Source organism: Canis aureus, chromosome 16 (assembly GCF_053574225.1).
Source record: "Canis aureus isolate CA01 chromosome 16, VMU_Caureus_v.1.0, whole genome shotgun sequence".
NCBI classification, from domain to species: domain Eukaryota; kingdom Metazoa; phylum Chordata; class Mammalia; order Carnivora; family Canidae; genus Canis; species Canis aureus.
Window position 1 is genome coordinate 14,259,476 of NC_135626.1, and position 27,421 is coordinate 14,286,896.

Consider the following 27,421-nt stretch of genomic DNA (forward strand, 5'->3'; position numbering starts at 1 on the left):
AAATGCAGAAACGGATACAGACAGAGAGGTGGAGACAGACATCGTCTTCAGCCTGTTGAGACTTCCATGATGAACATATCAGACTGATTACCTGCATTTATTTTGCTTCTTCTGAAGGCCTTTAAAATAATAGTTTTTTTGGGTTTTTTTTAAAAGTGTGAACTGACAAGAGGAAATGCAATAGAAAAGGAAAATTCAGCCTACAAGAGATCACTGGTGCCTGGAAGATGGGCCAAGGATGGATGACCCCATGGAAGTGTTTGATACTTGCAACATGGAGAGCCCTCAACCCATCACTTCCTCGACAGCTAGATGACCTTCCCAATGCCCACCACCATAAGAAACTGAGCAACGATAGAACAGTGATTCCTGTGGAAAGATATCTGGGCTCCTCCAATGAAAGAGCAGCTTGCTACCCAATAATCACCTTGCATGGAAGCTCACAGGTGGAACGCCAGCCAAAGCACACACAGCTCCAAACCCACTTGGCTCAATCTTGGCTACAGACACACAGCCAGGGACAACTACACATTTGGGGAAAGCCTCCAACATAGGGGAGAGATCTCAAAATAATCAAGAGGAACCTGAAGGTAACAGACAATACAAGGAACCGATGGAGACCTCCACGAAATACTATAAAGGAATATCCTCAGAGAGATAAGACAAGGTTTTTGTATCTATGACACAAGGAGAGAATGCCAAAAAAAAAAAAAAAGAGAGACAGAGAGAGAAAGATGACCAGGAAAAAAAAAAGATCTTGGAAAATAAAAACATGATGGGAAGACAAACTTTGAGAAGTCTCCCAAGTAGAACAAAAAGACAAAGATGTGGAAAATGAAAAAGAAAAGACGAAAAAAAAAAAGACAAAAACATCAGAGGATCCAACATCTGCCCAAAAATGGTTCCAGAAGGAAGTAGCAGGAAAAAAAGAGAAGAAACGTGGCAGCTAGTCTCCAAAGTTTGCTTCCCGATTTGTGTATCTCCTGGTACTAATGCCCCCATACCTCCCCTTGCCTTGAACCTGGCTGGCCGTGTGACGCACTTTGGACCAACAGAATGGGACAGAAATAACAGGACTTAAGTTCCAAGGCTGAGTCACAGGAACCCTTAAAGCTTCCACCTAGATCTCTAGGAACATGTACTCCAGGGAAAACAGCCAGCATGTAAGAAATACAGCTATCCTGAGACTACCCTCCTACAGCTAGCCACATGGAGACTGATGCAGATACCAGCCAGCTTCCAGACATTCCAGACATCCATCCCAGACCACCCGAGTGAAGAAACTACCTTGGACATTTCAGCCCCAGCAGATGAGACAAGAGAAGGATCTAGGAATCAAGCCAGAACCAAGGCTCCAGACTTATGGCCCCAGCTGAGCATGCCAGCCATCTCCAGCCATATGAACCATCCAGGATGAAGTCTCAGGCACTGGGAATCAGAGATGAGCCATCCATCTCTACTTTACCTGGAATCCTAACCCACAGAATGTACAAATAATAAAATGGTCATCGTTTTATCATAACAGGAACAGTAAAGGATAGATGGCTCTGGAAGTGAGGTCTCCTGATGAAAAGAATGGAACTGACAGGACATCTAATAGGAGCAAACTCTTGGTAGAAAAAAAAAATTATTCAAGGAATTATGATAGAATAAATAGAAATGGTAAAATAGAAAAAGTACTATGGCTAATGGGGAAACATGAGTTAATTATTAACTCCAGGAAAAATAAGAACTTATGCAAGAAAGGAAACAGGGGTGCCTGAGTGGCTCAGTCAAACATCTGACTCTTGATTTCAGCTCAGGTCGTGAGATGGAACCCCACGTAGGGCTCCATGCTGGGTGTGGAGTCTGTTTGGAATTCTCTCTTTCTCCCATTCCCTCCCTCCTTCTCTTAGGGAAAAAAAAGGCAACGTAATTATAGTGCCCTCCTTGGCTCAACAATAAGTGATTCTTAAACAGTCACAGTGAGTAAATGTTGACTACTGAATTGAACCAAAAAATGATGCTAATATAAGGATACACTGCTAACTAAGTGGTCCCAAGTCTTGGCAGAATTCCTAGTAAACCCTGGGAGAGAAGGAGCCACCTTGTCATACCCAGCACAGGCGTGTGTTAAACCATCCATGCTAAGGAACCACCCAACTATCTGCTGACTTTGGGGTCACTCCAGCTATCACAGAGGGGACCGTCACTCCACTCCACTCCCAGACTCTGCCTCTTAACTGTTGACTCTTCTGAATATGTTATTAGTAACATCATTGGTTCATTCAAACTACTGAGTCTCAGTGGAGACAGACCACAGAATTTCAGCGTAGGTATGGTCTTTTCAACTAATAATGTTATTACCAATCCCTGAAAGCTTCATTCACTAGAAAGACAAATGCTTGGAACCGTTTCCCAATGCAGAGCACCTGACCCATCCTCATTCTTGCCCTTCTTGTTTGTGACCATGGTACACGATTGAGGAATGAACATCTAGGGTAAGGGGGTCCACCAACGGCCAAGCAACCAAGCATGGCTGACTCAGCCCTGAGGGACCAAGGCTGCAAGCTCATCTCATCCAACCCATGCTCCAACCCAACCTACAGAAACCAATGCCAATGAACCAAACCAGTGATATCAAACCCTTTGCCTCCTCCTAGCATCCACTTCTTTCTCAGGGACATTAGGAAAAGGAGGATAGGATAACTGTGCATGCCTCCAGGGACACAATGGAAAATACCCTTGCAGTCAGTATTCCATGGCTGGATGGTTCAGAAAAAGGACTTGGCAACCTGGAGCACCACTGGATAACCAAGATCTCCAAGTGATGAGCAGAAACTCACTTCCCTAGCCCGGCCCACTGCCTAACTCAGTAAGAATAGAGGGCCTAGATGAGCCACCCCTGTCCAGGCCCCTTCTCTGGCCTCCAGCATACACCCTGCCTGCCGGGCCAGCCCCCAGCACTGTGACTGGCACTGAATGAACTGAACAATGAATAATCAAATGGGGGCTCACAGACCCTCAGAGCTAGAGGGCTAACTTAGAGCAGCATCGGACAGGCCAGTGTTCCCTCCACTGCAATTTGGTCTAATCACTGTTGTGGTTATGACTCACTTCAACTCCCTGCTCAAGGGGCAGAGGCAGAGTCAGCCCACTCCCCAAGAGTTCGATCCAAGTTCATGTCATTCCCTTGATCTTGGATTACTCCTCTGGACACGGATGGTAGAGACAATAAAAAAAGTATCCTTCGTCATCAGCCTCATTTTCATCATAATAGTAGCTAATATTGATTTAGTGCAAATGCCAAGCTCTTGACGTGCATTATTTCAACTTTTCTACAACCCTATGAGGTAGGTACAAAATTACACTCCCAATTTACAAATAAAGAAACGGAGGCTCAGAGAGGTTAGGTGACTTGTGCAAGGTCCTACAGCAATTAAGTGGCAAAGCAAGGAATCTAAGGGACCCTGGGTGGCAAGTTCTAAATGGCTATCCCCCACCGCAGCCCTGGCCTCTGACTGCTGGCAGCTCATGCAGTAGGATCAGCCGTTAAACTCTCTGCTGGGGAAACGGTAGGTAGTTCGAGATCCTTGAAGGCTCTCTCCTAGATCAACCTGGTGTTCAAAAGCTATGCTGCTTGGGAAAACGGCCTGACATGAGTTATTTTGGTTTTTGGTTTTTTAAGAGAAATTTAACTTTCATTGGCTAAATCACTACAGAAATATTGTTTAAATACAAATAACGTCTTCTGGATTGTTTCAAAGGACATCACTGAGTGAGACCATCATTCTATGTCTGAATTTCACATTTTTATTTTAAGTATCAATACATACTCACTGGGAGGAAAAATTCAAAGAATCCAGAGGCATCTAATGAAGTGTACTGGGTGTGGGGAAGGGCCTGCTGCACCTGCTTCCTGCAACCCATCAAACAAGGGCACACAAGGCCTTAGGGAGCAGACCCAGCACCTGCCAGAGAGAAGTGGGACTGAGAAAAGGCTGCTGTTCTGGCCCTCCTGCTGCATCATTTCCAGCTGCCCTGGTCACTTAAGTGACAAGATGATGCATCAACATCAATAACGCTGGAAGGGTCTGTCCAGGAAATGGCATTATTCCCCCCAGGAGGCATGAAGTCAGCCTCGACAGGCAGCTGGGGCCACCGAGAATTAAGGGCCCCTGCCCAGGCCTCTGTCACCCCCTCCCAGATCTACTCCCTGCCCCAGCCGACCAGACCAAACAGTGAAAAGAAGAGGCCACACCTAGGCCAGCCACAAAGATCATCCAGTGAATAAGCACTGCTGAAACCCCTGGACTCAGAACTTCCGAGCATGTGGTTGGATGCAGAGGACACCGAGCCTCCTTCCACTAGAGGAGCAGGGCACAGCTTCAAGACTCGGTGGGCGCGTGGGCCCTGGATGGCCCTCAGCCTGCACCTATGCATCGCCTGGCACCTGTGACCACTCAGTAATGATCCTTTGAATGAACTGCAGAGCTTGAGGGCCATGTTAGGTCAGCGCCCCATGAGAAAACATGATCAGACCCTTCCAGCCAGATCCTCCATGGAATGTGTCTAGCTGCAAACCAGGCTGTGTGCTCGGAGGGCAGGAGCCAGGTCAGCCACCTCTGAATAGCCCATGGGGCCCAGGTCCTACACTGTAGCCTTAAAATCTGTCAATACTAAGACCTTCCATTTGAATAACAATTGGCGCTGCCCCAGACTTCTCACTTCCTCTGCCAAGCACAATTCTGTGAAGATGAGCAGGACTAGGAGCAACATCTTCATCCACGTAGATGAGTCGGCTGACTGATGCTCAGGGAAACACAGCTAGCTCCTGGAGGGACCAGAACTCAGTGCAAGCATGGTTGACTGCACAGTCTGTGGCCCAAGCCATCTTGTCTGTGCACGGAGTGAACAATCAAGTGGGCAAAGGGAAGAATGATTGCAAAGGGAGCTGCAGTCCCTCTGCCCCCTGCCCCCCAGCCTTCTACCCCTTGCTACCTCTGTCTTCTGCTCCCCCTGCTCCCTGCCCCTGCCCCCTTCTACCCTCTGACACCCTGTCCCCTGCCCTCCCCATGCCCCCTGCCCCCAGCCCTGGCCCCCTGCCCCCTCTGCCCCCTGCCTCCTACCCTCCTCCCCTCTGCCCGCCCCCTGCCCCTATCCCTTGCCCCCTCTGCCCTCTACTCCCCCTGCTCCCTACCCCCCTGCCCTACCAGCTCCCTACCCCCTGCCCCTCTGCCTTCTGCTCCCCCTGTCCCCTGCACCCTCTGCCCTCTGCTCCCCATGCCCCCTGACTCCTACCCCCCTGCCCTCCAGCTTCTTACCCCCTGTCCCCTCTGCCTTCTGCTCCCTCTGCACCCTGCTCCCTGCTCCCCCTACCCCCTCTGCCTTCCTGCAACAAAGCCTGGCACTTGCTGACCTGCATCCTCCCTGCTCAGTCAGGGACCTGCCATGTGAGCAGGGTACTCACTCACGCTGCAAACTCCAAGCTTCTGAGGACAACGCTCTGTGTTCCTTCCGTCCCCCCGTGCCCCTGTGCTTGTTGCAGTAGCACCTAGTGCTGCTGCCAGGTTCACCCGGGTCCGCTTAAGCCAAAAACACAACAAGCCATTGGACAGAAGTGGCCCCCAGCAAATCCTTCCTTGAGTCCCCATGCTCCCCTGGAGGGAGGACGAGCAGAGGCCCAGTCTGCCACAGAGCCCATAGTCCACACAGGCCAGGGCTGACTGTGGAAGCCTGTCCAGCTTTGCTACTGCTCAAAGGCTAGCTCCCATCTCCAAACCCCTGCCTCTCCTTCCTGGGTCCCTCTCTGGACCAGAAGGTGAGCAAAGGGCCACTCACCTATCTATCTGGGTCAGAGCCTCAGGTCCAGCTGACAAGGCCCCAGGCCACACGGCAATGCCCTGGGATTCTTGGCCACTGGCGCAGGCCGCAAAAACAGAGCTGACTACTGCCCAAAGTGCAAAAGCTAATTCCCAAGGGACACTTTCTCCTGCTCAAGCTGCAGATGGAATAGATGAATGAGATTTTTTTTTAATGTGTTTGTTTTACAGATTTACAGAACAGGGATGGTAGGGAAGGGCAGGAGAACCGGGCAGGGGAAAAAAGAAAAAAAAAAGACAGGGTAGAAGGAGAAGAGAGGAAATGGAAGCTTTGCAAGCTTTCCAATCGAAAGAGGCTTCCCTCCCCATCTAGGCCAAAATCCATTGGTTAAAATGCCACAGTGCTGAAGAAGCCCTAGCAGGTCGGACGGTACCCAGAGCCATGGCCTGTGGCAGGAACAGCAACAAAGACCATAGAAAGGGTCAGGCCAGGTCCCTCTAAGTCGTCCGGAACCCTGATGGAAGTGTCACGGATGGAGGAAACCTCTGAGCTCTGCCTGGGCACCCCTGGAAGGGCAGCAGGACATTTCGGTGGCATGACCCATAAGCAGGAAGTGCTTTTACCCCCAGGCTGGGGACCTCAGAGAAGGCTCACTGTCCTCAAAGCTGCAGGCCAGCCCTCGGCTGCCCCCACTGGCTCAAACCCTCACCCAGAGGGAGGGCCACGCCCCCCCCAGCTCCCCAGTTTCCCACCCCACCCCCCACACACATACAGGATCTCCTGAGGCAAGAGACCTTCAAATGAAGAGAGGATGGAGGTGGGTCAGAGCAGGGGGCTCAGTAACCCCGGGCATCCCTAGGAAAAGGGGCTGCTGAGGCCTCCCCCTCAGACACCAGGGGCACTATCAGGGAACAGTCATGGGAAAGGCCCTCAGTAGGAGCACAAATTGCTTCAGGCACCTGGGTGGCTCAGGCTTGAGTGTCTGCCTTCAACTCAGATCATGATCCCGGGGTCCTGGGATCGAGCCCCTCTCCACAGAGAGCCTGCTTCTCCCTCTGCCTATGTCTCTCTCTCTCTCTCTCTCTCTCTCTCTCTCATAAATAAATAAATAAATAAATTCCTTTAAAAATTAAAAAAAAAGAAAAAGAAAGAAAGAGCACAAAGAGCTTCACAGATCCCATTTCTCTTCTTTGGAAATCTGGTGTTCAGTGAGTATTTATAAAGCATCCACTATGTGCCAGCACAATGCCAGCCTCCAGAGCTATGATGGGAATAAGTCATGCTTGAGCCCTCTCTCCCCCACCCAAGGCCTCAAGTGCATCACTATGTCCTGACCTGGTTCTGTGTCCTCCACCCACAGCCTCCCCATCACCTATCAATCTGTCACCTGGACAACAGCACCCCCATCGTAACCCATCTCCACCCATACACCCCTCAATCTATTCTCCAGGGAACAGAGGGATCTTTCTGAAATGAAAAGCTGATCACACCCACCAGAATAACCATGATTTTTTTAAAAGTGCAGCCTCTTTGGAAAACAACTGGCAGCATATCCTCCACAACTTAAAAGAATTACCACACAACCCAGCAATTCCACTCCTAGGAATATACCCAAAGGAACTGAAAACACATGTTCAAACAAAAACTTGTACATGAATGCTCATAGCAACATTATTTACAATAGCCAAAAGGTGGAAATAACCCAAATGTCCACCAACAGATGAACACATTAATAAAAAATGGGACGTCCACACAAATATTATTCAGCCTTTAAAAGGAATGATATACTGACACATGCTATAACACGGATGAACTTTGAAAACATCGCAGCAAGTGAAAGAAGAAGCCAGCCACAAAAGACCACATATTATATGATTCCATTTAAATAAAATGTCCAGACAGGCAAATCCAAAGACAGAAAGCAGACTGGTGGTTGATTAGGGCAGTGAAGGGGAATGGGAGAGACTGCTGCTAGGAACAGACTTACTGTCTGGTGATGAGAGACCTTTGGAGAAGAACTGTGGTGCTGGTTGCACAACACCCTGAATGTAATTAATGCCACCGAACTGTACATATTAAAATGGTTAAGTCTCATGTGTACCTACCACAATAACAAAAAATGAAAGTGAAAAATCAGTGCAAAGTAATGATGGCACCTTCCTTTCAACTGGCTTCGACCAGTAGGACCAAACCCAACACTTTACCATGCCCTCAGGGGCCCCTTGTCTTAGACCCATCCAACTTCATCTCCTCCCTCTCACTTCCTCTCCTCACCTGCACCCCCCAATCCACAAAGCCCATTAGCTCATCCACTGAGATCAAAGCCCTCTGTCCAGACTTTCTCCTTGCCCAGACCCCCTCTACAGACTTTCTCCACCTGGGTCCCATTCATCCCGAGTCCCTGCCAGAATGTCCCTTCCTCGAGATAGCATACCCATCCTGGGTCAGAGCCCCTGTGCTCTCCACTGCCACAGCACACCATCCTGTGTCACAGCACCCAGCCCCTCTGCTGCAGTGACCTGTTGGATGCCCATCTTCCCCAATGGACTAAGAGCTCCATAAGGGCAAGGATCAGGCCTGCCTCATTCCCACTGGATCCTTAGCACCTACCTACAAGGACCAAAGTGCGATGGTGGACATGGTCGGACAGATGGACAATACCCCAGGAAGTTTACAATCAGGCTCAGAAGGGAAAAGTGAATGGCTGAAGAGACCAGCATGAGTGCACGGGCACCAGCAGGGGTATGATTCAGAGCAAGAGAGAGATCGTGGGAACTCATCTAAAACTGGGGGGCAGTGGGGAGGACTCAAGCCAAGGAGAGGGATGGAGGAGGAAGCAGGACCATCAATATGAGAAGTGTGTGGATGTGGGGCCAAGCCAGGCACTTGCAGAGGGAGTGCGCAAGGCCAGTGCACACCCTCTGGAGAGAATTATTACAACCTCTAGCCTCTGAGATCAGCATGTTATATACAACATCTCACTGACCCTCACAACCACCACTATTATTACTTCATCACTTGGATGAGAAAACCAAGGTCCAGAGAGGTAAAGCGCCTTGTCCAAGTTCGCCCACCAAAGTGGGATCTGAGACTGGGTTCCCCTGAGTCCACAATGGGGCTCCAAGGCAGGAGAACACCCAAATGTTCCAGGATAGGCGGAATTAGAGAATGTCCTGCTTCTGCCCTGAGAACCAGAGCTGTGTGGCTTCCCTCACGTGCCCTAGGCTGGCCACTGCCTTCAGGAAAAAGGCTCCTACTCACATTTTCTTTGTGAAGCTATTAAACCCTCAAGGTCAGAACAGTACTTAATTAATCTAAGGAAGAAAACATCTGCCCCGTGTCCCATTAGGTATCTTAACCAATGCCCTTGCCTTGGCAGCCAATCTTTCATGGTAGTAATACAACTTGCAGAGAGTAGAGGGGTCCCCACAGCTCTGACCACCCTTAATGGAGCCTCTCTCCACTCACACCAGGGCTGCATTTCCATTCCTATGAGGACTCTCCATCATCTGTCTCCTACTCAGACCTCTCCTCTGAGCTTCAGAACCCACTGCCAGCTGAACGTCTCCACTGGGGATCTCACAGCATCTCAAAATCAACATGCCCAGAAGTGACGTCACATCACCCCCAACCAGTGCAGAGCCCCCAGAAGGCTCCCAAGTTCTGTCTCCCAAATAAAGGCACTGAGCACTCCTGATTCTTCCTCCTGCCTTCTGCCTGAAGGCATCCCCTACTACATCCATCCCCTACTACTCAAGTGTGTCAGGGACCAGCAGCAGGGGCATCACCTGGAAGTCGGTCTAAATACAGTCTCTCAAACCCACCTCAGACCTGTCAGTGGGAATCTGCATTTTGTCAAGACGTCCAGGAGACCCACACACACAGCAAAGTTTGAGAAGTGCAGCTCTAACAAGCAAAGAGCCTTTCATTCTGCCTCCTACATTTCTCTGGGGCTCATCAATGTCCCTCCAGCCCCCTCTACCATCACCTCAAAGCCACTGGTTAGCACATCTTCCTAACCAATCTCAACAATCCCACTCTCGTCCCACCTGGAGGATAACTTCTCCCCGGGAGCTCAAGTGATTCTTCAAAATGCAAATCTGAAAAAAAAAAATGCAAATCTGACCACAGGAGCCCACTATATAAAGCCTTGAAATGTCATCCTATTAGCCTCACTATGAAAACCAAATTTCTTTCATTCATTCACTACATTCTTATTGAGCATCTTCTATGTACCAAGCACTGTTCTAAGCAATGGAGAGAGAACAGTGAACAAAAGAGGCAAAAATCTCTGCCCTCATGGAGCTCATATTCAAGCAGAAGAAAGAGATAATAAACACCTAATAATATAAAAAGTTTAAATAAGAGGCATATTGAGTGATGACAAATGCTAAGAAGAAAAATAAAGCACAGAACAGTTTGCCAATTCAAAAGGAGTCATGAGAGAAGACCTCGATGAGAAGACAACACCTGAGAGAAGACCTGATGGAGGTGAGGAAGTGGTGAGCGTGTCTGGGGAAAAGCATCCCAGGTAGAAGGAAGAGCAAAGCCCAAAGGTCCTGAAGCGAAAGCCTAGCTTAGTTGGTCAAGGAGCAGCAAAGGGGCCTGTGTAGCCAGCACGGAGAGAACAAAGAGTAAGGAACAGAAGCTAAGGGCAGAAAAATCACAGGGAGCAGACTACAGGGCCTATGACCATGGGGAGAACCCGTGCTTCCACCGTGAGTAAACAGGAGGCAGAGCTGTAAGCAGAACACAGAGGGGACCTGACTTACAGATTTAAAGTATCACTCCAACTGCAGCACTGAGAACTGGAAGGAGGCCCAGAGGGGCAGCAGGGAGGCCAGTTAAAAAGTTGCCTCAATGCCCCAGGGAGAGAGCTACTGATGGGTTGAATGGCACTTTGGGTTAGGAGACGATGGGAAGTGTCCCGGCCCTGGGCAAGCATGAAGACACAGCCACAGGGTTTGCTGACAGATTGGATGTGGGCACTAAGTGCAATACAGAGGCATCAAGGGTGACTCCGAAAATGTGGTCTAAGCAAGTAAGATGGAGAGGGCTATAGCAGGTATGAAGAGGGGTTGGAGAGAGAGGAGGAATTTCACTGTGGACCTGCCACATCTGGGATGCCTCTCAGACACCCAGGGGGATGCCACGGAGGGAGCAGAGAAGAGGAAGCAGCCTGGGCACAGCGGGTAGAGGCAGACTGGCCAGGAGATATGGGGAGAGCTGGGGGGCCCGTGAGCTTTCACCAGCAAAATGGAGAAAGAAGAGGGAGGCTGGGGCAGCCCCGGTGGCGCAGCAGTTTAGTGCCGCCTGCAGCCCAGGGCGTGATCTGGAGACCCTGGATCGAGTCCCATGTCGGACTCCCTGCATGGAGTCTGCTTCTCCCTCTGCCTGTGTCTCTGCCTCTCATTCTCTCTGTCTCTATGATAAATAAAATCTTAAAAAAAAAAAAAAAAGAAGAGGGAGGCTGAAGCTCTATCAAATGACTAAACGGGGGCAGAAAGGCAGCCATGGGGCAAGGCAGGGAGCAAAGCCAGAGGCGCTCTGGAAGCTCTGCCATACAGGAGAACAGCAGAGCAGGAGCTGGAGGCGGACACTGAGGCTGTCGGGTCTCCTTGGTTTGCAGTGGCTACTGATGTGGGAAACAAAGGCAGATGTCCTTACTCCCTGCAGCCCATTGACAAGTCCTTGATATAGGCACAGTGACCTTTCAGGGACTCAATGCTTCCATGTTCATACTTTGCTAAGGCAGAAGGCAATCTCAGCCCAACCCCACGACCCTATAAATCCTCTTTAGCATATAAAAATTCCTTTAGAAACTTCTTTTATCTCTAAACTCCCAAGATACATGTTGGCAATCATCCCCCAAGCATATGACCCACCGATATTGATCTGAAGGGTCTCATGACTAAGGTTTTATTAGACGGTAATAAATTACCTTTTCCCAACAATAGCTACCCCATCAAGGTCCTGGGAACCTTGTTTCCAAAATGCCTTAGAGACTTATGCTATTCCTAATCCCTTCCCAACTTGATAGAGTATGTAACGGGCCACTCCTCATGACCCCAATGCAGTTCTTTCTGCCCACAGGTCCTGTCCCCCTGCTCTAATAAAACCACCTTTTAGGGGCACCTGGGTGGCTCAGTGGTTGAGCATCTGCCTTCAGCTCAAGGCGTGATCCCAGGGTCCCAGGATTGAATCCCACATCAGAGTCCCCGCAGGGAGGCTGCTTCTCCCTCTGCATGTCTCTGCCTCTCTCTCTCTCTGCATCTCTCATGAGTAAATAAATAAAATCTTTTTTTTAAATCACCTTTTTTGCACCAAAGACATCTTAAGAATTCTTTTGTGGCGGTCAGCTTCGAACCCTAATGTCTTTCCTACATCAGCTACCTCATTTTCTCCAGTTTCTAACTTTCAGGCTTGGACTTCTCAGCTAATTCAGGCTCTGTAATCTTGGGTTTGATTCTGGGCTATCCTTTCTCACCCCCTTTCCCCAGGCAGGTCATTTGCTCTCCAGCTTCCAACTCAACCACCTGGGGCCACCAGGAGGACAAGGTGAAAGTTAAACTCTCCCAGGAAATGAAAAGACTTCATTTTCCCCACACAGGAGCTATAAATTTTTCTGAAATTCCAACCATTCCTCCCTTTGAGTCTAGAATGTTTTCAGTCTTCAAGAGTCTCCATTAAAATGCAAATGTCCCAGCCAGCGAGAGGGGAGGTGGTAATGGTCTTGCGGTCATCCTCCTCTTCCTCCTCTAACTCACAGGGAGGCCCTAGATTCCCAGGAACCAAACTTAATCCTTCACCTCTCATTCAACCCTCAGAATACAGATTCTTTTATGATCCATACTTAGCCAATGACTAAACTGATCCTGAGAAATTAAGCAGTTTATCCACAGTCCCAGAGCTACAAAATAGCAAAGGCAGGATTTGAACCCAGAACTCACTGACTCCAGAGCTCACACTCTGTGAGGTTTTTCTTGTTTTGTTTTGTTTTGCTGTTTTTCCACTTCTTTTTGGTCTGTTGACTTTTTCTTACTCTTAAAATTATGGTAAAACAAAAAAATTCACTATCTTGACCATCTTAAAGTACACAATTCGGCAACTTGAAGCACAACAATTACCACAACAGAGGTCCTGGTTCCAGAACTTGTTGATAAACAAGTTCCCCCAAAAGCAAACTGATCTGTTGATTTTTGAATAATACATTAATGTAGTTCAAAAGCCAAAATTTATCAGAAGGCATATGGTGAAAGGTGTTATGTTATCCTTGTCCCAAACTATGCAGCTCCCTACCGCCCCCCAATGAACTGGTTTCTACACATCCTTCTGTAGTTTCTTTACACGAATATAATACAAAGATGGGAGTTCTATTTCCTCCCATTTTTATACAAAAAATATTATGTTGTACATTCCATTCTGCATCTTGCTTTACTCCAAATATCTTGGGAGAACTTTATCTTGGTCCAAAGAAAGCCTCACTATTCCTTTTTAAGTAACACATCAGTCCAGGACACAAATGTGAAATAATCTAAGTGCCCAGTTCTCCATCAAGAGGCATTTGGTTGTTTCCAATGTTTTTCTATTTCAAATACTATTGCAATGAATGACTCTGTACTATATTGTTCCACACGTGTGGAAATATAGGCACTGGATAAATTCCCAAAGGTGGATCTCTGGGTCAAAAGGGATATATGCTTGCATAATGGTGATGGTGGTGCAAACTGTATTGCTCATAGGAGGTATCTTCTTTCATTAAAGTGGCACAAAAATGAGGGTCCACGTGCCCACTCAAAACACTGTTAGCCCCCCATGGCCAGAACCAGTGCCAATGCAACTTCTGTCTCTGGTTTCTGCCTGCCCAACTTACTTCTACCCCTTTATCTGATAATGAAACTTTCCACCTTAACTTGAGAGATCTGTTCCTCTCCCATTAGAAAGAATGCTAATAGTCACAATACCCACACAAGCATGAGCCACAGGAATGAGCCCCGGACTTAGACTGGGCCAATCATAAATCCTCACCCTCACCCGCATACATGGATTAATTCAGAGATGGGCATGAGATCCAAGCCAATCAGAACTCCTTGGGGTTTGTCTAACTGGAGTTGGTGGAAAGGAGGTTTTTTCCCTCTTTAGAGGAAAAAGGGTGAAAATGTTAAGCCCAGAGTGGTCTGTAACCATGGTTTCAACATCATAGGTAGAGATGGCCCAAGAGAATGAAGCCCACACAGAGAGAGACACAGACACAAGAGACAGAGAGGAAGAGAGACTGCTTAAGGTCCTGGATCTAGCTGTACCTGAAGCCCAGCCCTTTCTATAGATAGCTTATGATAGCTAATAAATCCCCTTAGTTTGTTTGATTAATTCAACCTGGGCCTCTGTCACTTGCCCCCAAGAGTCCTAATACACTGTATCTAAAGTATAATCCCAATTTTATTATAATATAGAGAAACAGATGTAGATGCAGATGTAAATACACTGTGTAGGAGGGCATATGTTTAGAGGGGATAAAAAACCAGAAGAAAATATATTAAATGTTAATAGTGGTTATCTCTGCAATTCCCCATCTGGGATTACAGATGATTTTTATTTTAGTCTTTGTACTTTTCTGTGTTTTCCAAATTTTCTGCAAGGAACATGGATTTTAAAAATATAATAAACATTAAAAAAAAAAATCAGATTGGCAAGAAGCAGCCCAGAAAATGCTCTGAGGAAGGTTCTAAGCTCTTCCAATGGTCAGGGACAAGCAGAGAGGTCTACCCCAAGACCTGCTTGGCACGGACAGCATTTGCTGGAGTGGCTGCTGCCCATCTCAGAGCTGGTAAGCAGGTCACCAAAGGCATCTGTGTTGTGGGCACTAAACCCAAGTCTTCCATCGTGTGGCCACAAGCTCTGGTCTGTGCCCAAAGGTCAGCTGAGAATCAAGACTCTTCTCTCCAAACCCCTACTGGAACCCAAGCTGAGCCCCCAGGAGTCCCCAAAAGCATCTCAGTTTTATGGAGACCAGCCTAGAGCTACTCCCACCTGCCTACCCCAACTTCAACCAGGGAAGCACTCTCTTTTATCTTCTTTACATATTAGGGTCTGAATAAGATGTTTTTCTTTTACCATTTAGCCATTTTTAAGTGTGCAATTCAGTGGCATTCAGTATAATGCCATCATCATGGCTCTCCATTTCCAGAATCCTTTCATCATCCCCAAAAGAAATTCTGATCCACTGAACAAGTACTCTTCCTCACCACCTCCTCAAACTCTGTTAACTCTATTCTACTTTCTGTCTCTATGCATTCACCTACTCTAAGTACCTCATACAAGCAAAATCAAGCAATTCCTCTCTTCCTGTGTCTGGGCTTAGTCACTTAGCATAATGTTTTCCAGGCTCATCCATGTTATATTGGAATTCCATTCCACTGTGTGGCTAAATAATACTTTGTATGGATATACCACATTTTGTTTATCATCCAGTCACCTGCGGAAGGACACTTGAGTTGCTTCCATTTTTGGCTATTCTGAATAATATTACTATAAACATGGGTGTGCAGATATGTTTGAGTCTCTGCTTTTGGTTCTTTTGGGTACATGTACCTAGGAGTAGAATTGCTGATGAGGGTTCTGTTTCCACAAATAAGTCCAACAAGTGAAATAATTCATTAGCCTAGTCCCATTTCACAGACAGGGAAACTGAAGGCCAGAGTCTGAACACCATGCACATTCAGGATCATATGGAGTGCTACTTCCCCTAGGCTTTTCTGTGAGGCCTCAGGCTGCCCTTCCACCATGCTATAGTCATTTCCTTGTTCTCTAGAGGTCCCTACCTCTCATACCCCTGAGATCTCTGCTGGGCCTGAGCCTCCGGCAGGGAGATAGATCATAGAGAGTCGGCCCCACTCTCGGCCAGGACCTTGGGACCAAGAACAGCCACTGGATAGATGGCCAGAGGAAGTGGCAACCTAAATGGAAGAAATCCAGACTTTCTGGGTTGAGGGGCAAATGAGCCCCACAGAGCATCAGCAAAAGAGGATGGGGAAGCGTCATTCTATCCCAAAGCGGAAGGCCAACCCTGAGCAAGGTCAGGCCGTTCTCCCAGACAAGGCTGCACTCAGTGAAATGTTCTCAATGTGACTGCCTCGATGTTCAGAATGGACTCTGGGAAGTGTGTTTAATAAGGTTGGGGATCCAACAAGGCTGCATCAGAGAAGAGACAACACCTCACTCAGCAGAGGCAGAAGGGGGCATCCCTGCATCTGGGAGAATACCAGCAACTGCAGCCACCAACGAAGTGGACAAGACTGAGGAGAGACCAATACCAACTAAACTCCAGGGCCAGCAGAGAGGGAAGCTGCTATTTTATCCTGTCCGGTTTCCATTCCCTGGTCTACTCATAGCAACACACCAGATTTCCCAAGGTGACCTCCCTCACATTTCCTTAGTCCAGGTTACTCCATCCCTGGAACCGGGGAGTCGGAGGAGGGCACAACCCCTAGACTTGACTAATCAGTGTATTCCGTTCCTCTGACCAAAGTTCAGGGATGGGCATGTGACCCACTGTGTCCAGGGTAGGACTTTGGGACTCATCAAAATTACTAGGAAACAGATTTGCTCTTCCCATTGGTGTCACCAAACTGATAGAATGTAAGTCTGGAGCAGCCATTATCTTCCTTTGTGGATTATCTGAGGATGAATTCAACCCAAAAGAAAGCATAGCTTAGGGACGGGGAGAGAGAACAGTGTCCAAGGACACCATTCAAGCCCTAGATCCAGTCATACTTGAATCTGTCCCCCATGAACATTCCAATCACCAGTAAATTTTTCTTTTCCTTGAAGTTCTGTCATGTGCAACCAAAAGATTCCCAACTCATTTAGTTAAATGGCCAATCAGAAGAGTCATTTTGGGGGTACCACCCACCACTCCACCAACACAAAGACCCTCTAGCCCCAAACCCTTGATAAACAGAATTATGACAAAAACTATAGAACTCTATTTCAACTGTAATCCTAATTCTGTTTTTCTATGCTAACTAGGGTACCAAACTGCCATAGTTTAGGGGAGGCAGGGAACAGAGAAGTCTAACATGCCCTTCACTCCTTGGCATTTAACACCAACCACAAAGTGGCCTCAGGTGATCCTGACAGCCTCGTTTCCCTCTATTGCCCAGTATGAAATCCACACCACAGTCCAACTGAGTTTTGAACATGTCCTCTGCTCTCCCTACCTCCATTCCTTTGCTTACCCTGTCCCATTTAACTGGAATGTACTTCCCCACTTGAGCTCCCCCTTCAGAAATTTTGTCTAGTCTCCATGGCCCACCTCAAATGCCGCTAACTCCACAAAGTCTTCCTTGGGTGCTCCCTCTTTCTTTTGACTTCCAAAGAGCTTTACACCTCTTCTCCCACACCCCCATCTTCTGTATGGGGTTCACACTACATGTGCAGCTTTAGATAGGTCTTATTCTCCTCCTGGACCCCATTGTCCAGCACCTGGTCCATATCTGGCACTCCACAAACATTGATGGGAAGTGACTTGAAACTGCACAAATAAACGTTTGGAACACAACCCACTTATAAGCAGGACTGCTGCCTGTGCTTGCAATCACAGAGGAGGAAAGAGGGATAGGAGCGCTTTCTAGAAAAGGGGGAGAGGGGGACAGAGGAACTAAGACGTGGAGGCCAGGTGTCCCTGTTCCCCTCGCCTGCACCACAGGCTGTGTCCTGCCTCCACGTGGCCGTGCCCTTGGGGGACCTTCTCAGCTATCAGTGACTGGCTTTTGTTGATGTCACACTCAAAAGCCCTTCTTGGCACATCTGAAGATCTCGTTTTCAGACAGCCTGTTTCAGTCACCTCTTGATTTACACACTGTTTTTGTCTTTGCATCTCAGATTAAATCTTATTAAAATAAATGTTCTATTAAAATACAGATGGCACAGGTAACCCAGGCTCCAGCCCAGACCTTCCCGTTCTCATAGAGAATCAGCAATTTCTGTTCTAATTAGTGAGGACAGCAGCCAGGAGCCCTTTCAGTTTATCTAGAGCCTGGGAAATCAGACTTTCCCCCACTCTGGGCTCCACTGCCCCCTCCCTTGCCTGAGATGAGGCCTAGTAGTCAAAAGAAGCCCAGCTGCCCCAGAAACCAGTCCAGTCTCTTTCTTAAAAAATAATGTGTTAAGGTGCCACGGTTCTTAATGTTCTGAAGCATTTCACACACCTGGTATGCATTTCATACACCTGAGCTGCATCATCACCCACTTCATAGAGGCAAGAGAGGGCATTACCCTCAAGGGCAGAGAGGTCAAGTAATTCAGCTGGGGTCACCGTGAAATTGGCGATGGAGGAAAAGCCACAGCGTTTGGCATCAGGCAGATATGGGATGGAATCCCAGCTCTGCTGTACAAGCTGAATGACACTGGAAATGTCACCCCTTTTGAACATCAGCTTTCTCCTCTATGAAATGGAGATGGTGACAGTAAGCAAGGTGCAGAGAATGAGACATTGAGGTGACAGCCTGGTGCCATGCATACAGTGGGGCCAATGCAAGCTCCCAGCCCAGTCCCTTCTCTTAGGATTCCTGGCTTTTATACTGTAATATATAGCCTCCCATAATTTTTGTTATTTTACTGAGGAGCAATTAGGGAGGGAAAGGTAGGAGGAACATCTAAAGCCAAATTAACGTGGCCATTCTGCAGCCCATCTCCTGCAGGGAACCCTCATTTCCAATCACAATGGGCCTACCCAAATCAAGGAAGCCCAAAGGCATGCAGGGCAGGGACCTGGCCCATAGCCTCCACCATTCAGTTAGTACCAATATGCAGCCCCCCTGAGTCTCCTGCTTCCCACACTATACATCCAATGCCTCAGTGGTGGGGGAGATGGCCATGCGTGGCCAGGTGTGGGTGCAATGGTGAGCAGAAAGGGACCAGCCCTATACTAAGCAGGCTCCTGGCAGCTTAAATGTGATGCAGGAAGGCAGGCCCAGCCAATGTTGCCAAAAGCTTCTGCTTTCTCAGGAGAAGACTGAAAAAAAAAAAACCCATTTGTAACATGGAACCTTCCAAGTTTAAAATATCAGCTTAAAAGGAAAAAACACATGTAAGCCTAATAAAAGCCCCTCAAGAATGCACAGGGCTTTGCACCTATGTTGTTCCCTGCTGTATCCCCAGCACCTAGAACAGTATCTGGCCCAGAACAGAGGCTTTGTGAAGACCTGAGGAATCTGCAGGGGCCACTTCCAACCAGGCAGATTCCCAGGTGCCAGGGTGCTGTTGTCTCACTCTCTGCAGCCAAGACAATGCGGTGGTGTAGCATGTGACTGTGACAAGCGAGGGGAGGACAAGCGAGGGGAGTCCTGCCTCCACCCTTCTAGGGATCTGTCTGGTCAACCTGGTGAGCTCTGTGCCTTGCTTGCGGGCTGTTTCAAGTTGTATCTCAAGAGTAAGGGCTCATGACGACAAAAGGCCCCAGCACAGCCTCCTTACTCTGCCATACAGATTCAGTGGTTGGCATAGATCTTTACGGTAAACACACAGAAAAGGGGGGGAGGGTGGCTCTAATCAACATGCCTGCTCCCTCCTGCCTTTGGAGAAGTGGGCTAACCCTGAGGCCTGGCAGGGTCAGCCCACACCTCAGAGGGCTCCAGGCACTTGGCTAGAGTTCCAGCCTTCATGAAACAGTGTGTTCACAACCGATAAGCTTAAAAGCAAGTGACAATTTTTCAACCCACCCTTGCTCCAAGGGCAGTGAATAAACACAGCATCAGCTCCACGTTCCCACTGAGTGTGTCTAGAAGGAGAGGGAAAGGTAAAACCAAACTCATTCGCCCCTAGAAATCAGTGTGGATTCTTTGACATCTTCTTCAGGGATGAACTAGGACTCCCCACTTAGCAATCCCAACGCACAGGGGCGCCTGAGGTGGCTCAAAGTGGTTAAGGGTCTGATTTCTGATCTCTGTCGGTTCAGATCTTAGTCTCAGGATTGTGAGTTCAAATCTCCAATCGGGCTCCACATTGGGCACAGAGCCTACTTTAAATTGAAAGAAAGAAAGAAAGAAAAAAGAAAAGAAAAGAAAAGAAAAGAAAAGAAAAGAAAAGAAAAGAAAAGAAAAGAAAAGAAAAGAAAAGAAAAGAAATTCCAACTCATGAAACCCCAAATATATTCTTTCCTTTATTATGGGTGTCAAGGCTACCCCAGGTGTCCCACATACAAGGCAAAGGGCTTGACTCCACATTAATCATAACTGGACTGTGGGAAGGCACAAAGGAGCCTGCTAGGGGGCAGGTAAGTTCTGTCTTGACGTGGATGCCATCTCCACAGATGGATACATACGTGGAAGTTCACTGAACTGTGCCCTAAGACTGGACACTTACTGTACAAGTGTGCTGCACTTCCGTGCATTCGTGACAACAGTGGCAGATACATGTATTAGGCACTTCTCAGAAGCCAGGCACTGCATAAGTGCTTATCCTGGGTTCCAAATAAAGTAACAGTTAAGAGCACAGCCTCTGGACCTGAACAAACCAGGATTAAAATCCCTGTTCGTCCACCCCTCCACCTCTGATTCTGCACCACCCCTCCCCCCACCTCATCTCCTAAAACTCCGAGCCTCTGTCCCTCTACTGGAAAACGAAGACAATAACTGGTAGAATTAACACAGGTATGTAAGCCTACAAACAGTAAGCCTCAGGAGATGTTGGCTGATTACAACCATTCACCTTCAGCAACCCCAGCACCTGGTGTTTGGAGCCCATCTGAATATACAAGAAAGGTGCCCCCTCCTTCCAAACTGCAGACATCTCCACATCATCATCTCAAGTTTTTCCCAAATCTATGTGCCACCTGACTATTACTTTTCTTAACACTTTTCTTTAAATTGATCGCAATTTTTTTTACTTAAATTTACTTTTTAAAGATGTTATGTAACCATCATACATGGAAAACCAGTACCAGTTGCCAGAATTCATGTTTTTAAATAGCAATTAAAATAAACAGCATGTGTCCACCTGAAATCATCTTGCCTACCTCATTTACTCTTTATGGATTCAGGAGGCAAAGGCACTCAGTGTGTGGGGCGGGTATGGGGTTGGGGGGGGGCAAGAGGGCCTCATCTGCTTAAAAATACTGAGAAATCTTCTGAGCCATCCAGCAGCCCCCACCCACACAGAAGTGATTTTCGTTGGTTTAACCAAATGGGCTTGGCAGGCCGTCTATTTGGCAACATCCTGGTACCCGGCCATCTGTGTACCAGGCGGACTCCAAAGAGATAAAACTGTATTTTAGAAAAAACATATATTCACTAATGGCGATTGTTCACCAATCCAGACATGCACTGGCCCCTCTTTGGCATGAATGAAGGGAGCCCGCCTCTGCCTAGCAGACAGCAGCTCCAAGACCGGAGATCTAGGAACTCAGTGTCAGGGCAGCCCTGGCACCCAGCCCCAGATTTAGGACTGAGCCTGCACCCTCACATCTACAGGTCCCCTAACCACACAGGAGCAGGAAAGGAGTCAGAAAGAGTCATAATGGCACTCCACATGTGCACATCATTAGTTGTATTTCTCTCCAAATCTTTCTTATAGGGGAATGCAAGAGAGAAGGGGAGAATCTCCAACCCCATACAAGGAAAGGACATCTTGAAATCTATGACAGAGGGCACTGCAGTATTAAGAGGACCTCGGGGAACAGGCAGTGCGCATATTTTTTCTGGGGAGTCAGTGAGTCTCGTGTGCACCCATTCATTCACACAGCAAATATTTACTGAGCATCTCCTATTCTGGGAAATGGGGACCCAAGAGTGAAAAAGGCAAAGTCCTCACTCTTAGAGAGCTCACTTTCTAGGGGTGGGAACCATCAGTAAACTGTTTATTACATAAGCCAGATAGTAACAGTTAATGATAAGTACCGTGAAAGAAATAAATCAGGGTAAAGTAATAATGACTGGAGTGAGCTGCTCAGATTGGATGGTCAGGGGAGTCCTTTTAGATGAGATGACATTTGAGCTGACATCCAACAAAGAGGAAACACCACTCAATTAAGTCACCATGAACAGCACATGTAAAGGGCCTGGGGCAGGAACAAACATGGTATGTTCTAGAAACAGAAAGGCCTTTGAAGCAGAAATACAGTGACCACAATGAGTGAGAGGCAAAGTGGAAGTAAGGTCCACCTTCAGAATTTGGATTTCATTTAAATATAATGGAAAGCCCATTGAGAGATTTCTACAGTGGGAAGACTTGATTTTACTTGAATTTTTAAAACTCCACTCTGGCTGCCATGAGAAGAATGGATAAGGAGGACGAGAAGCAGGGACACCAAACAGGAGATTAAAACAGTGGCTCCAAAGAAGAAAAAAAAAAAAAAAAACTCATTTCTGCCTCAAATTCTGTCCCTGAACTCTATGAGTCTAACTTCTCAGGCACTCAGTGAGGCTTAAAATGAGAAGCTGGCTAAAGGGAGATGTTTGTTCTTTAAAGCAACGACAGCAAACCGGGTGGCATTCAAACATCAGACAAGAAAGGGCAACTAACAGGCCCTTCCACAAAGGGCAGGACCCAGCCACTTCCAAAGAAGAGAACAAGTAGCCATCTGTTCTGGGGCCAGGGAATAGATCAGCTCCTACTGGGTGCCCCTTCCAACCTTGGGATTCTGGGACTCCAAGGCCAGTACTCCTGCACACTCCACAGGCTTAGGCCCCAAATCCAGCCAGCTTGTAGGCCTGCCACATGCTCTCCCATGGCAGAATGCAAGTATCCTCCATGACACCAGCCTTCAAACTCCACGGACAAGTCAATCAACTGCCAATGTCACCAAAACAGACAATCTGATAAGCTCCAATGCGAGGTCTTGCCCAAAAAACAAACAAATCCAAATATGATAGAGCCTCTAAAACTAAATACCATTTACTGAGCAGAACATAGGGGACAGCAGAACATGTTAAATGACACCAGGAGATATCATCCGTAAAACCCTGACTATGGGAAACTCCCCCAAGATAATCAAGTTTCTCCAATAAAGAGATTATAAGCAAAACGAAAGTTGGTGGAGAAAACTCATAAAGTGACATATCACCAGTTATAGTGGATTTTTTTTAATACTGTCTCAAAAAAAAATTTGAGGAGCACCTGGGTGGCTCAGCTGGTCAGGAGTCTGCCTTTGGCTCAGGTCGTGATCTCAGGGTCCTGGGATCAAGCCCCCTCAGCCCTACACTGGGCCCCCTACTCAGCAAGGAGTCTACTTCTCCCTCTGTCCCTCCTCACCTTGCTTGCATGCCGTATGTTCTCTTTCAAATAAATAAGGAAAATCTTTGAGAAATTTTTTGAAAAACTTATGAGACAATTAAGGGAATTTGAACACTAATTAAATATACATATATATTTTTTACTAATTAAATATATTAAGAAATTACTGCTAACTTAGAGAGTATGATAATAGTGTTATGTTTTCATAGAAAAATTCTCATCTTTAAGATACATACTGAAATATTTATGAATGAAATGATATCATGACTGGGATTTACTTCAAAATAATCTTGTGGGGGAGTGGGTTGGTAATTAAATGAAACAAGATTGGCCATGAGTTGATAATGGCTCAAACTGGGTATCATATTACACTATCCTCTCTACTTTTGTGCATGTGTGAAAATTTCCACAATAAAAAGTTAAAAAAAAAAAAGCTAGAATAAACTTTTCTGATAATCTACACAGGAATAACCTACTGGCCATCATTATACCCCACAACGGAGGGATCAGATTAGTTAGATTCACTGTTCTGCTCCACCACCACTCCCCCAGGGCCTACCATGAGTGGTTTACTGAATAATGAGTAGATTCATACTATTATCCTCATAAACCCCATGGTGGGAGTTGTCTCAAAAAACTACCCCCAATAAGATGTCTTTTCATTTACACTAAGTGACCTCTCTCCAGAATGTCACTCCCAAGGCTATACAGCTTCATCTATGCTTTTTGGAACATACATATTTTGATTGTTTCTCTGCCTCAATCCTCCCCACCAGAAGTACCCATTTGCCACCTCAGAGGAAAGCACTCCCCCACCTCCCACACCTGTCCACTTCTATCATGGTCAGGGTGATGCTCTGCATCTTACCCCAATCTGCCACAACTACAAGAAAGCAGGATCTGAAAATCAAAGCACTTTAAAGGAGCTTTCCACTAAAGTGGTCTGCAAAATGCCATCTGCAAAGAAGGCTTCATTCAGGTGCCTCCTTGGAACCATGCTCAAATCAATCCCCCCTCACAAATACACCACTGCTTTTGCAGGAGCCCAGGTGATGGGAGTCCCTGGAAGACGGTCATAAAGAGACAGAACCTCCAGGTTACCCCACAATTCTCATGCAGAATTGTCAAGTCAAGGCTGATGAGCACAATAGCCACTTCTCCAAGAGGCAAACTGAGAGTGAAGCTTTCAGCATGGTTCTCAGGACCTACCACAAGTGACCTGGGGTCACCTAGTTCTGGGCACATTTGGGACATCTGTGTCATTACCATCTTCCCTGGCACACCTGCCTCCTTCAATATGCAATATATTTCTAAGTTGCCTGGGAAGCACAGGAAGATGACAAGAACCACAGGGCCATCACTGCCATGCCACACAAGACCACTTCATCCCTTAAGGCCAACAGCCAGGAGTGCTATCTGCATAAACCTGTCAATTAAAGGTGCTGGGAAGATCGATGGATGGATCAAGCCTTCTGGGAGGAATGAAGAAGGGATCTGAGTCTGATCCGTGATGAGGGTGGGGAGGAAGCAGAGACTCCACAAAGTGAACATCCAGCCTGGCTGGAGTCTGGGGAGCAACGTATGAGAGGCTGACAGCTGCAGCCTGCTCCGGCACACCCCATATTTACCCCACCCCCAACCCCCATGGCTAGTGCCCATAGAGCGAGGGTCAGTAGTGAGCACTGCATTTCAGATCCTTAAAGACAAAGAAACCCCAGAGTATAGCAACAGAAGCAAAGGTCATTTAGCACCAAGATGAAATCAACCCCTCTCCTTGGGTAAGTTAAGTCTGTGGCCAAAGCAATCAGGATGACAGAAACAACAGCAGAACAGGATGAAGGCAGGGGCTGGGAGGGCCCCAATGTCTGCTGCATTGCAGGGAAGGGCATAGTACATCCAGGACAAAGGACAAGATGCCATGAGCCTAGGGCATCTTCACCCTGGCCAACCCCTTCCTGTCCGCTGTCCAATCCTTCCCTGTGCCTCACTGCACCTGCCTCCTGAACCCATGCATGGCTGTCATCCATCACCAGACATGGTACCTTGGTCTCTCTCCAAGGGCACAAGCCCAGAAAGAGGCGAATAGGAACCATTCTGTTCAAACCCCTTCATCCTCACATGATACTTCACATCTCTCAGGTGCGTCTTCACCCACATTATCTCACTCAAGCCTTTTTGTATGTACACAGAAACAGGCTCAGGGAGATTATACCTATACTATCATGTCACAGTCAATGGCTAAGCCAGGACTGCACAGGCAGTCTTCCACCTCAACATACACTCTATACTCAGAAACAGGAACTGGTCTGATGAAGCTTGCCTGTCAATCAAGCACATCATCCTTCTCATTCCTCAAAACAGGTGCTGGTTATCTCAAAACAGTCATCCCTTCTCCCTCTGACTTAGAGGATTGACTTATTCACCCCCCCCCCCTCTATTGAAGGACAGGGAATGAAAGGGAATCAAAGTCTAGGGGGAAATGGGGCTCAGACCTGGAGCACTGGGCTCTGGAGTCCTGCTGGTAGCTTTTACTGCTAGACAGGTTTGTCCCCAGCATCAGCCATTGCCCACATCACTTGCAAGGTTTCTGCCACATTCTATAACATTTGTGTCATTACTAACTTTTTCTGTGAGATGGACTCATACTTGTGACTTAATACATTTAATTTAAAGTGATGCTTTCTTTATATCACCACCACAAAGAGGAAAATCAGTACCACTGACCATACCTAGGAGAGAAACCTAAAAATAAATAGCACAAAAACAACCTAAATTGTAGGCAGGCACTGTTCCCCACTTTAAAGGCCTGGAGCCAGAGGTCTGCTTTCTCTTTGTTATGAAAGAGATCAGCAAGTGTTAAAAAGGTGTTAAAGGCAGACTAGCACCAACCTGAAACTTTCTCTTTGAAGAAATCACATGCATTGGTAGAGAACTGAAAAGGGAAGAACCTTCTCACTAGGTGACTCAATGTTATTTCATGCTTAACCACCTGAAGTCATTTCACTGGCTAGTCACCTCACACTGTGGGGAAATATCAGGGAAACATAAAATTGGACTGCATCTTAGGAAAGGGGACAAGAGGGATGGGGGACTCCCACACCAGAGGCAACCCATGCCAGCTTCTCAAAGTCTCCAGTCCACTGCCCGGGCCCCCATCCCCTCAGGCACATCCAGCTTCTGGGCAAGCCCAGGGGTCACCTGTCACCATCCAAGTGTCTGGCTCCACTGCCCTTGTCTTAGCCCTTGTCTTAGCCCTTTTCTAATGCAGAGCACAGAACTAACCACTCCAACTCCTCTGCAAATTAGAATCCAGCAGAGCCACTGGAGTCACCCCAAATCCTCACAACTTCTCTGTGGACAGTCAAGTCTGATGACCCCCAGTTGCTGGGAAGCTTTGGGCTCCTGTGTACCCTGGCAGAGGAGTGACTGTGTGCCAGCCTTTGTGAACGGCTCCCTTGGGTCTTGCCGACATCAAGCCTGCAGCAAGGGACTGGAGCCCAGGAAGCTGCCCCAGAAGCTCCTTTGCCTGCCCCAAACCCCAACCTCTTACCCTGTAAGTCATCCAGAGCATCTCTGAAATAGCTCAAGAGAATGATCCCCAACATCCCCGAACAAACAATCAGTAGAGTAAATCCAAGAAAGGTGAAGATGCAAAGAGAAAAATAAATCCAAAGAAGGGGAGAGGGGACTGTCAAGCAACCTCCAAACTTGCTCTTGCCAGCCGGCACTGCGCCAGGGAGGCAGATCACGGCCTGGCAGGCACCTCACGCGCTCAGTCAAGTTACAAAGAAGCAAAGGGCATCTCCGGCGCATTGGGGCACTCGGGCTGAGCCAGGGGCTGTCACCCGGGGTCGGATCGATGCTACCCGAGCTGCAGGCTTCAGGAAGGGCACCTCATGGGCAAATGGAAATGGGGACGAAGCACTTGGGGCCCCTCTGTTGATGATGGAGCCCGAAGGGCTCTCCCAGCTGTCCCCCACCCCCCACCCCGCACCCCGCACCCCCGACCCAGCCAGTATCCAGCCTCGGCTTTCTCCCAACAGCCGGTGTCGGGGGTGAGGCTCCGGAGTCACCCACTGCCCCGAAGGCGCACAGAGCAGAGGTTTTTCCCAACAAACTCGGAGCCAAGGGTCCTTTTAGAAAACTCCACCCCAGAGAAAACGGGGGTTCAGGATGAGAGCGGAGGAAGGGGGGTGGGGGGAGGCGGCGCTGCCCGGCTTTACCTTTTCTCCTTATTCTGTTTTCGGGATTTGTGCAGAAGTCCGATGAGCACCACCGCGGCGCGGATCCCCGCCTTTCGGCAATGCATCCTCCCCGCGGGCTGGGACATGGCGAGGCCGGCGGTGCCCAGCCGCGCCCTCGCCCGCCCGCAGCGCGCCCCCGTCCG

At 47.9% G+C, this 27,421-nt stretch overlaps 1 protein-coding gene across 9 annotated transcripts in view; it reads right to left on the minus strand.

Annotated features, from left to right (window-relative positions):
* Window positions 1–27,421, minus strand: part of RAP1GAP2 (RAP1 GTPase activating protein 2) — a 224,356-nt gene that overhangs the window by 111,144 nt on the left and 85,791 nt on the right. The window contains exon 1 of one of the 9 annotated variants that reach the window (XM_077851699.1): window positions 27,258–27,412. The exons of the other annotated variants lie outside the window; for them this stretch is intronic. Within the exon in view, the coding sequence (XP_077707825.1) occupies window positions 27,258–27,364 (107 nt within the window). The 5' untranslated portion in view covers window positions 27,365–27,412. Of the gene's footprint in view, window positions 1–27,257; window positions 27,413–27,421 lie in introns of those variants that run through there. 9 annotated transcript variants of the gene reach the window in all.